The sequence below is a fragment of the Pipistrellus kuhlii genome, unplaced genomic scaffold (genome assembly GCF_014108245.1).
Source record: "Pipistrellus kuhlii isolate mPipKuh1 unplaced genomic scaffold, mPipKuh1.p scaffold_m20_p_5, whole genome shotgun sequence".
NCBI lineage: Eukaryota > Metazoa > Chordata > Mammalia > Chiroptera > Vespertilionidae > Pipistrellus > Pipistrellus kuhlii.
The window spans coordinates 25,414,390-25,426,554 of NW_023425551.1; the positions used below are offsets into that span (position 1 = coordinate 25,414,390).

Below are 12,165 nucleotides of genomic sequence, written 5' to 3' on the forward strand. Positions count from 1 at the left end.
TATGTTTATGTTTCTCATTAAGAAGATATGATTTTCTCCACTGAATGAGATATGAAACCAGAAATAAGGGTCCGACCTGGCTAGAAGTAGCAGTTTGCAAACTTAAAGGTAGACATCCTGGTATAAATCTGGTACCTTTTCTAAACACCATAAATGTGAATAATGGCAGTTAAGAATCATAGCTATCAAGTCAGTGATTGCCTTGGACATGGAACTGTGAAATGCTAATTATTTTAATACTCACATCAACCCATTGATATATATTATTCTCAACTTCCCAATAAGGACAAAGACCTATAATTATTTTCTCAGTAATTTACTAAACTCACAAGATAGCTTGGAACAAACCCAGCATGCAGACCGAGCCCTCCAACATGTATCTGGTATCTTCGTACCAATATGTGGTTGCCTCATTCACATCCCACAACATGCTTTCCTACTCTCACATCTTCAGGAGAATAATTTAATAGTTGTTATAAAAATAATGTTTGTTAACTTTCCCATAAACAATCTAAACAGTAAATATCACCCTAATTTTGTTACCCTGGGATAGAACCTGTTCAAAATGCTTCATGTTTAGTATCTCATTTTAACCTATAGCACAAACCTTTAACTATGACACAAACATTATCCATTTTACAGATAAAGAGACCAAAGCTCAGAGAGTCATCTTATTCTTCCTAAGTCTCATACATATAAAAAGTAACAACAATAGGATTTAAAATATTTCTGACTCCTATCGTGCTCACTCCTCTAATTGATGAAGTTAAATAATATTAGGAATACGAAGATGAATAGAATACAGCTCTTGTTCTTTAAGCTCTAGAATCACATGTGTCAAACACAAGGCCCTCGGGCCAAATCCGTCCCGCCAGGCCTTGCAATGTGGCCCGCACCGTGCTGTCATCACTGCACTCCGCTGCGTTTCCATCACAATGACAGTTTATGACTGTTCAGTAAACCATTCGGCCCGCGATTTAGGCTGGATTTTAGATTTTGGCCCCTTCTCTGATTGAGTTCGACACCCCTACTAGATTATGATTATTATGTAAATGTATTACGTTATATGTAAAAGAAAAATTGTTGTGCTGGATGTTTGTTAAAAATGGCAAGAAAGATTTTATTCAAGACTATTTCAATTGGGAGAAAGATTGAATTCAACTCTGAATATTACAGGGACAAGTGGGGATTTATAGCCAATAGGCAGAGAGTAGAAATAAAATACTCAGAGGAACTTGGATAGGTCTCAAGGGTTAAGGAAGAGGAACTTGATTAAGTATCAAAGATGGGAAAAAGAGAAGCTTGATTAGTTATCAAGGGTAAGAGCAATCTATAATAATAAAAGCAAAATATGCTAATTAAACCAGAAGTCCTTCTAAAGGACCTTCTAGACAAAGCCAGGGCTATAAGGGAAGCCAGAGTCCCGAGTGTTAGAGGGAAACAGGTGTTGGAAGCAGGGGGAAGGAAGGCCTACTCTTGCACGAATTTTGTACATCATGCCTCTAGTTCTCAATAAGAGGGTTTAGCAGGATTCTTTGCTAAAACTGAAATTCTTCCTAAGCCAAGGACAAGATCTAATGGAGAACAGGGCTCTGAGGAGCTTGATCTTGCCATCCAACATTCATGCAATAAAGGCACAAATCTCAATTCTACAGCTTAACAAATTTTGCATATATATGAAAATTCAGACCAAGATATAAAATACTTAATATATCCACAAAGTCCCCCTCATTCCCCTTCCCCGCCATTTCCTTTTCAAAGTAACTACTAGTCTGACCTCTACCACTAGGAATTAATTTTCCTTGTTCTTGAACTTCATATATTTGAACTCACACAGTATATGATGAGAGGTAAAGAAAAAGATATGGGTGGCCAATTTGAGGAGTGTGAGCATAGGCCTAAAGATACTCAAATTCAAGCTATTTAAACACTGACCTACGAGGAAGATTTCTTCTCATGATTTGTGATCATTGCTTAAGCTAAGCATGCTGGGAGGTCAGGGGTTTAAAAAGTGTATAACCAGGGTCACATTTACATTGCAGATCGCTGGTGACTTTTAAAGGGGGAAAGAATAGAGGTGGGCAAACCTGGTCTGCTGTAGTCCAGGTAAATTTGGACAGTATACGAACCCTATATATCTCTATATTTATCTCTTCTATTTCTTCTTGTGTCAAGGTTAGTAAGTTTGTTTTACAACAAATTTATCTATTATATCTATCTAAGTTAAACTTCCTTTTGACAATATTGATGCAACCAGCATTGACTCCTTATTGTCTCCCTTTTATTTCAACATTTCTCCACACTCTTGAGCACTAACCTATTTCATTCAAGCAGAATATAACACCAACTAAAACATGGGCAATTGAAACATAGAGGGAAAATGTCTACATAATGTGTAAGTTGCTGTGGGTCTTCCGTTTATTTCTGGGCACAGAGATACGGAACAAGGCGAGTAGAATCATAGTTTTAAGAAACAAATTTTCAAATTTTGCAGCTTCCCAAGAAAGATCCCTTTCCAGTTCTGTTTTACAAGTATGGCAATTTTAGACTAGTGCCTGCACACAGGGCTTGCTCTCCAGAAAGAAGGGCCCCACCCATTTACAATTCTCACATGGAACGGGTGGCACTTTCTCCAGCACCCAAGAGAACAACAGCAGCCCCAGTGGTTCAGAAACCCCCTTCCTATTTGTAATGTCTCACCTCCACAAAGCTTCTGTTTTTATGTTACCTTTTTATATCCTGAGGCAGCTTCCAGACCCAGTGGCTGCTCAGGTCATCCATGTCATCTTCTGAAGTGCCAATCGTTATTTTTGCCAGTGCTCTGGTTTAGAAGCTGCAAAGCTTTCAAGTCTTTTGCTCCAAACCTGTGCTCTCATAGCCCTGTTACTTTTTGCACATGATTTCGTAGAATGCAAGTTTTTGTCAGTAATGCACATGCCATGTTATTACTAGAAACAGCTATAAGTTTTGCAAAAGAGCCAGAAACAAAGATTTTGGAGCCCGTGCAACAGGGAAGTGTGCTCTGGAAGAAGTGGCAAATGACCAAGAGCTTAAAGGATCTGACCAAAACGGTAATGGGTGAGATCGGAGGGAAAGAGGACCCTGAGCTGCTGCAGAAGGATAACTGGAGTGAGTATCACTCTCGTGGGTAAGATAAGTACATATTTTGAAAGAAAAATCCCGGAACATATACTAACTTCAAAAAATGTGACTTTATGCCACAGGGGGGGAAAAAATTGTATTTTAGATGCACAGGTCCTCATGTGGCTTATCAGGGTTGATAATCTGTTTAAGAATCTGATTGCTTCAACACTTATCCTAAAGATAAAAGTAGGCAAATATTTTTTTAAAATAGCAGTTCTAAAGTTATAGTTATAACTAAAATTAACATTGTACTAATCACAAACACATTGTCACCAATCACAGATCCATTTTATTTTCTCTCCAGTAAGCTACAGAATAGATTTTCTTCTTTTCCTTTCATAACAAATTTTAAATATTTAGTTTCTGAAAGGTTGGAAGAATGCAATTAAAAAAAGAAAAAAGAAAGAAAGCAGTTTTCAGCGGCACACAAGTCACGCTGACTTTGTTCATTTTTGTGTGGCATAGATTTGAATTTATTCACTAAAATAAGCCCAAGTCCTTTATGGATGGTGTTACTGGGAGATGTCTGCACATTCCTGCCTTCCAGGGGGAGAGGATTTTCCCTAAACAACTCTCAGACTTTCTATTGTTAAGAGGCTTTGGGTCTTAACTGATTGATACCTCTGGAAACAATAAATTGGGATGCCCACGGGGCCCAAGTTCCCCGCTCCTTCCTGAATTGGAAGCACTACTTATGAGTGAGGGGGCTGCCTGCTGGCCACCTCCAGGGTTCTGTGATCTTGGCCCATTTGCCTCCCTGAGGCTACATCCTCCAGTTAGGCCTATATCAGGAGTAAAATCTCCTTCTTTTGTTCTCTTTGTGTTAAGAGCCCAGGCAAGAGGAGAATGTTCTAGAAGGAAGCATCCTCAGAAATGCCAGCGATGGTTGTTCTCTTTTCAAAATTACTGAACCAGTCTGAGAATTTTAAAATTAAAAAATTTAGGACTAAAACATGTCTTTAAATGACTTCCACTGTAAAGAAGGATCTTTTATCACACTAAAAGTGGATACTGAACCCGTATTTTGAAAGTAATCACTCATTTAATAGGTAGAGCGCATGGTAGTGGCACTAGGACATTATCTGTCACTTCACATTAATATTCAATTGATAGAGTGCTTTGGCAAATTTATCTCAGTTGAGCCTCTGTGAAGTACATAAAGCATATATGGTATCTCTGCCTTGGAAGCGAAGAAGTTGATAAATGATGACTCACCCAAGGAGAGGAAGCTGGTTGAGTTTGGATAGAATCAGCACTCAAAGCCTATTCTTTTGATTCTATAAACTTTTTCACCACTCTTAGTTAATGTAAAGATATATAAAATGAAAATAGAATTAAATTCCTATATCAAATGGTTTATTTATATGCTAATGAGGTGCTCTTCCAGTTGACAAAATGGAATGTAACCAGAGCAGCCTAGATCAGCGTTTTTCAACCTCTGTTCAGCGGCACACTAGTGTGCCGCGAGATGTTGCCTGGTGTGCCGTAGGTGCAGACAAGACAAGAATTTTATAACTTTTCACTATTTTGTTTACTTAATATTTCATAATAAAGTAATTATAAAATACTTTCTTTGTGTTTATTTGATTCCTATTCAAGAGAATTACTTTATATATAGTCAATATAGGCACAGAGTTAAATTTTTTAACATTTTCTAATGGTGGTGTGCCTCGTGATTTTTTTCATGAAACAAGTGTGCCTTTGCCCAAAAAAGGTTGAAAAACACTGGCCTAGATAACAGTGTCCTCTGCCCTCAGAGTGTAGATTTTACTTTTAATCCCAAACCCCAGACCAGGCTTCTGTGTCAGTTCTTCTGCTGCTCATTTCTTCACACTTTTGGCCACTAGTCTTCAGACATTTGCCTTCAAGTTTGCACAACTGTAAAAGCGTGTACTATGTGGTGAGGAGAAGGGGACAGCAAACAGGGAAGAAAGGTAAAACGAGTTAGCAGGAAGGGGGGACCGCAGTAGCCTATCCTCAAGCAAAAATTGCTTTTAAAAATTCTTAAATATTTGGTGTTATAATTTTAATTTAACATAAAGTGGTAAGTTTATTTATACACCATCAAGAAAAACTATGTTGTTGTGCGGTTGCAATACATCCTAACCCTCTGAAGCATTGCCAATGTGCCCAGATACTGTGGTTGTAGAAGGAATCCTGCTGGAGATCATGGGTCTGAATGTCAGCTGTTATCTGGAACTTGCTATGTTACTCCCACCTCTGCTATTGGTGCACCACAAATTGGCCCTCATCTCTGGAAAAGCATTGTTCATATAATATCATTGCAAAGCAAAGATATTATATGAACCGCATCTAATACGGCCAGGGATGAGCCTGAGGAGGGGCGATGAAGGATTAAAGAAGACAGAGGAGAGAATACACTCGGGGCCAGGTGGATCACTATGCCTGGATCAGGACACAGTGACACAGCCTGTAAACTGAAGCTTTATTTTATAGTCAGATCACGCAAAGCAAAGCAAGGGCAAGGTGTTTACAATGTTCTTGCAAGTTTCAAATCTGCTTCTTTCCTGTTGTTGCCATTCTCTGAACTCTATCAAGCCTTGTTTAGGCAGCACTTGCTGCACCTTCTGCAGTCCATACATCCCTTAGCTACCTAGGACTGCAGGGTTGGACTATAAGGTCAAGCTTACAACCATAGCGTTTTGGTTATCATTGTGCTGGGAGGGCTTAGCCCTTCAAGCTGGGACTTGTATGTGGCTTTGCCACAGTCAGTCTGAGGTTTGAACCTGTCCAAATACTGTAGTAGCTCTCCACAATTATAGACCCTGTGAGAGCTTCACATGGTGTGCCATTTACCTTCCCATCAATGTTTGTGACTCCCTAAAGCGACCTTATTCTTGCTACTTTCTATTTTCATATAGTCGTTAACGTAGAACAACTTGTTTCATAATGAGAGAGAGGCCTTGTAAATATCATTATGGAATTCACTCATAAGCAGTCTTCTACACCAAGTCATCATCAAGGCCAAGAGCCTAAACATTGTTTTCAACTTCCCTTTTATTTCTGGGGGCCTCTGAAAAGTGCCTCTTCCAGAGGTTGGCCATGATCACTGTCTTTATTCTAAAATTTTTTCTTCAGCCCCTACAATCGATAAAACCATTCTTTGCCATAACTTTTAAATACTAATTCTCATACTACTTGTCATGAAAGTTGTCTGTTCAAAGGCTCAAGACTGTCATACTACACTCATACTTTCATACTTTGCTCTGATACAACAGAGTTTTGTAGATTAATATGAAGATTTCTCTGCCAATTTTCTACCCTCTGTGTTTAAATATATATTATTTGACTGGATGTAAGAAATCACAAACATCTAATTAATCAGAAATATTTTCTTTCCAGCCAAAGTCAAAAGATGGTATCTTAAAGAAATAATTAAAGTTAGAAATGCCAAAAATACACCCAACATTAATATGATAGATATGTAATAAGAAAAGCAAATGTACTTTAGAAACCTAAGATCCCAAAATAACTATGATGAAAAAAGAAAAGTTAAATGCAACTGATTTTTAAAAGTCATATAATAAAATTTTAATACTTTATTTAATGTTATAAAATGAAAAACATGATTTAATTTATGTTTTAATAATGGAGTAGAGTTGGGTTTTATATAATTATGTTTTATTTTCTCATGTGTACATGACTATATATTTTGGGGAGAAAAACTAAAAAAATTTATTTGGATATTTTTTTTATATTTTTAAAGGTTTATATTAGATTTACATATTTTGAATGAAATATGGCTTTTAACAAGTTGTTAAAAATTGAATGCTCTATAATATTTTTGGAGACTATTATAACCACATGATAAAAAGCAAGGTTAGTCAGAAGGGCGTGTGTGTGAGATTTCTTAAATAGTGAATACTTGACATGCCCTCTTCTCAAAAAGCAGCTATAAGGGAATAAATGGCGGGGGAAAAAATTTCAAAACTCTGAAGGCATACAACAAAATAAAAAATATTAAAAATAATAACAACAAATAAATTGTCTTAATTTAGTTTTTTGTTTTGTTTTGTTTTGTTTTGTTTTTGTTTTTTGCTGCTGTAACAACCACAAACATAATGATTCAAAACAACACAAAATAATTTCTTATAGTTCTATGGGGAAGAAATTCTAAAATTTAGGTGTTGGCAGGGCTGTCTTTTTCCTGGAGGCTCCAGGGGAGGAACTGGGTCCCTTTGGGGACTGTGATGCTAGTCAAGTCAAGCAACTAATCAGTCAAAATTTGAACAGTGAGATCTGGGTAATAAAATAACCATAGTGATTTCAAACTAAGGTGAAGAACAAGATAAGATGGCCATTCTAACCATCTATATTCAATATTTTAAAGGATGTTCTAGCCATCTCAATAAGAAAAAATAAATAAAACACATCCATATTGGAAATAAAGAAGTAAAACTGTATTCTCAGACAAATTGATCCTGTATATTGAAATCCTAAGGGGTCAGAGGGAAAAAAACCAAAAATATCATTTACAACTAATAAGTGAGTTTAATGAGGTCACATAATAGAGATTAATGTACAAAATAAGCTTTTATTTCTGCATATTATCAATGAGCAATCAAAATTAAATTTAAACAGTTTCCATCATAATAGCATCACTAATGAATATATGGAAATAAATTTAATAAAAATGAAACATTTACCTACTGAAAGTTATAAAACATCACTGAAAAAAATTTAAAAGATCTAAATAAAGAGAGAGATAGTCCATGCTTTGGATTAGAAGATTCAATATAGTAATACAGTATATTTATATTTAACTAGAGGCTCGGTGCACGAAATTCATGCAAGGGTGTAGGGAAGTGTCCCTCAGCCCAGCTTGCACCCTTTCCAATCTGAGACCCTCAAGGGATGTCCTACTGCCCATTTAGACCTGATCCCACGGGCAGTCAAACAGCCCTCTCACAATTCTGGACTGCTGGTTACCAACTGCTCACCTGCCTATTTTCCTGATTGCCCCTAACCACTTCTGCCTGCCAGCCCGATCACCGCCTAACCACTCCCATGCCAGCCTGATTAATGTCTAACTGTTTTCCCCCAACTTACCTCCTCTGCCGGCCTGGTCACCCCTAACTGCCCTCCCCTGCAGAGTTGATCACCTCCAACTGCCCTCCCTTGCAGGCCTGGTCCCTCCTAACTGCCCTCCCCTGTTGGCCATCTTGTGGTGGCCGTCTTGTGTCCGCATTGGGGCAGGATCTTTGACCACATGGGGGCAGCTATCCTGATCTTGAGTGTTGGAGTGATGGTCAATCTGCATATTACTCTTTTATTAGATAGGCTAGAGGCATGGTGCACTGGTAGGGGCCAGCTGGTTTGCCCTGAAGGGTGTCCCAGATCAGGGTGGGGTTCCCTTGGGGCATGGGGCAGCCTGGGTGAGGGGCCTGTGGTGGTTTGCAGGCCAATCACGCCCCCTGGTGACCCAAGTGGAGGCCATGGTATCTGGAATTTATTTACCTTCTAAATTGAAACTTTGTAGCTTAGAGAGGACGCCAAGCCTCCTGCTCGATCTGTGGCTACTACCATTTCTGTTTGGATTTGTTTACTTCTATAATTGAAACTTTGAATCCTTGAGTGGAGACCTGGACCCACCAGAATGTGTGGAAAGCTTGGCTTCCTCCATTGCTGGGGAAACCCAAGCCTCCCTTCTGGTAGCCATCCTGGTTGGGTTTATTTGCATACTCACTCTGATTGGCTAGTGGGCATGGCTGGTGGGTGTGACTTGTGGGTATAGCAGCATATTACTCTTTTATTAGGTAGGATTCTCTCCAAATTGATCTGAAAATTTGGTGCTTTCCCAACTAAAATTCTAGAACATGTTTTACACAATTTGATAAGCTGACCTCCAAATTTATATCTATTGTATAATAATAAAAGCATAATATGCTAATTAGACTGGATGTCCTTCTGTCATCCTTCCAGACAAAACCATGGTAGGTGGAGGCCAAGGCAGAGGCAGCTGCTGCAGTGGCAGGGGCGGAAGCCCTTGCACGAATTTCATGCATCAGGCCTCTAGTGGAAATATAAAAGGCTCGGAAAGACCAAACTAATTCTGATAAAGAACCAAGGAGGAGGATTATGATTTTGTGGTTGCAGAGTTTATTATAAAGCCAACAATAATCAAACAATATGACTGTCAGTTTATTGAAAAGTTAGAAATCATTTTACCATTTCTACTTACATGAAATGTCCAAGAAAGGCAAAACTATAGAGACACAGGGTAGATTAATGGTTGGCTGGGACTTGAGGAGGACCTGGAGAATGACTGTAAAAGGGCATGAGGTTTTATTTGGGGAATAGAAATTGTTTAAAAGTGGATTTTTGTGCTGGTTGCAGAACTCTGTACATTTACTAAAAAGTATTGAAATATACTTTTTAAATGGGCAAATTTATAGTGTATAAATTATACTTTAGTAATTTTTTAAAGAAAGAAACTAAATGGTCTAGAAAGATGGAATATTATTCAGCTATAAAAAAAATAAAATCTTGCCATTTGCAACAACATAGATGCACCTAGAGGGTATTATCCTAAGTTCAATAAGCCAGACAGAGAAAGATAAATACCATATGATTTCACTAGTATGTGGAATATAAAAAAATTAATAAGCAAAGCAAAACAAAAATAGACTATAGATACCAGAAAACAAACTGATGGTTAACAGAAAGGAGTGGAGTGGGGAAATGAGCAAAAAAGTGATGGGGATTAGAAGGTACAAACTTCCAGTTATAAAATAAGTCTCAGGAATATATTGTAGAGCCAGCCATGCCCCCTAAGAGTCAATAATATTGTAATAACTATATACAGATGGGTACCAGACTTATTGTGGTGATAACTTCATTAAATAAAAGCCTTAATGACTGTCCGATCATTTGACTGTTTGACTGGTAGCTATGATGTGCACTGACCACCAGGGGAAAGAAGCTTAATACACAGGCATGGAAACATGGAACAGACTGATGAATCTAGAGGGAGAGTGGGAGAGGGGAAGGTGGGAACTGATTAACCAAAGATCTTATCTGTATACTAGAGACCCAGCACAGGATATCACCTGAGACCCAGACCAGCCGTGCCAGCAAGACCCCGACTGACTCCCACCAGGATGCAAGACCCAGAGTCAAGTCCTCGCCCTCCCGTGCGTGCCTCGCCACACCAGCAGTCTTTGGTCGTTCTGTATTATGGTGTCATAGCCACAGGCCTTTGATTACTATAGACTAGAGGCCTGATGCACAGATTGTGCTCTGGTGGGGTCCCTTGATCTGGCCTGTGGGGATCAGGCCCAATCTATATACTGGACTTCTAGTATATAATATCTACACTAATAAAAGAGAAATATACAAATTGGCTGTACCTCCACAACACCCACCAGTCAATCAGGAGTGGGTATGCAAATTAGCCCAACAAAGATGGTGGGTTAATTTGCATACCAGTCACAGAGTGAAGACTGAAGGCTCCTGCCCAATCAAAGACTAAAGACTGAATGCTGAACACGACTGAAGAGGCTTGGCTTCTCTGCTGCAGCCAGGGTGAAGGCCTGGGTCCTGGGTGCCAGAGGAAACCGGTGCCGGCAGCCAGGGGAAGGAAGGCCTATTGCATGAATCTTTGTGCAACGGGCCTCTAGTATATATATATATATAATCACTATGTTATATATTTGAAACTAATAATATAATATTGTATGTCAACTATAATTTAAAAATAAATATATTTTTATAAAATAGACTGGAAAGGTTGATGGTAGGTTAGTATCCTAGATTCTGAAATTTTTCTTAACTCTGTTTTTATGGGTTTATATTGGTCTATAGAGTAAAAAGCTCCTACTAATTTGACATTCATTGTTTATCTATTGTATGTTGCCTACTCCACTGGACTAAAAGTTTTCTGAAGATAGAATACTGTGTCTTAAACATTTTTATGTTCCACCCATGCATTCTTAGTATAGCTTTCACATATAAACCAAGTTATTTAAATGTTGGGCCATTTAATTTTTTTATAATATAGTTTCATAACTTAAATGACTTATTTTTGTTCCCATCTTCATTTAACCATATTAGAGTAATATTTTGTTATGTTTCTTATAGATTATATTCATTTTGTCCTATTTTTTTAATATATTTTATTGATTTTTTACAGAGAGGAAGGGAGAGAGATAGAGAGCCAGAAACGTCGATGAGAGAGAAACATTGACCAGCTGTCTCTTGCACACCCCCTACCGGGGATGTGCCCGCAACCAATGTACATGCCCTTGACCAGACTCGAACCTGGGACCTTTCAGTTCACAGACCGACGCTCTACCACTGAGCCAAACCGGTTTTGGCCATTTTGTCCTATTTTTTATTTAACTGTAAGTATAGTTACATCAGTAGAAGATAAATATAAAACAATTATATTTTAAGGCATATTAAAACACATTAAAATCATTAAATAAGGCAAGTCCAATCAATCATTGTTTTCTTAACAGAAAATATTATCTTTCATTAAAATGAAATCTAACACTCATTTAGTTAGTCATTGTTGACTTTTTTTTTTTAAGTTTAAGACTTTTTTTTTTTTTTTTAAACAGAGATTACTACACGATCTCATTCACTTTTGGAAGTGTCTCCACGACTTATTCAAAAGGCACTAGAAGATCTAGATATAAGTCAATATGTACGGTAAGTTTTAGTAAACATAGTTAATGAAGACATCTGTGTTTGTAGAATTTTGGATACACTACTAATAGACACCTGTAAGTTAAATTTGAAAATAAATGCTTAATATATTTTCAGTGTATTTAAATTTTTAGAATCATATGAATTTCAGTGTTTTCTGTAAGACTTAATGTGCAGCTTGATCAAGGTGAGTTGAGCCACAGAAAATTCTCACCATACCTACTCCATTATTTAGTTAGATTCAGCTTTCTTAAGAACTACATAATAGGACCAATAAGGAGGTAGTTACTCAAGCATTTTAGTACGTTTGGAAACATTTTCAAAATTATTTGGTTGAGCTGCTTAAATTAA

At 37.7% G+C, this 12,165-nt stretch overlaps 1 protein-coding gene across 1 annotated transcript in view; it reads left to right on the forward strand.

The window, feature by feature from the left end:
- Positions 1 to 12,165, forward strand: part of ADGB (androglobin) — a 112,059-nt gene that overhangs the window by 97,276 nt on the left and 2,618 nt on the right. The window contains exons 33-34 of the mRNA XM_045572888.1: positions 2,953 to 3,129; positions 11,727 to 11,817. Of these exons, the coding sequence (XP_045428844.1) occupies positions 2,953 to 3,129; positions 11,727 to 11,817 (268 nt within the window). The remainder of the gene's footprint in view (positions 1 to 2,952; positions 3,130 to 11,726; positions 11,818 to 12,165) is intronic.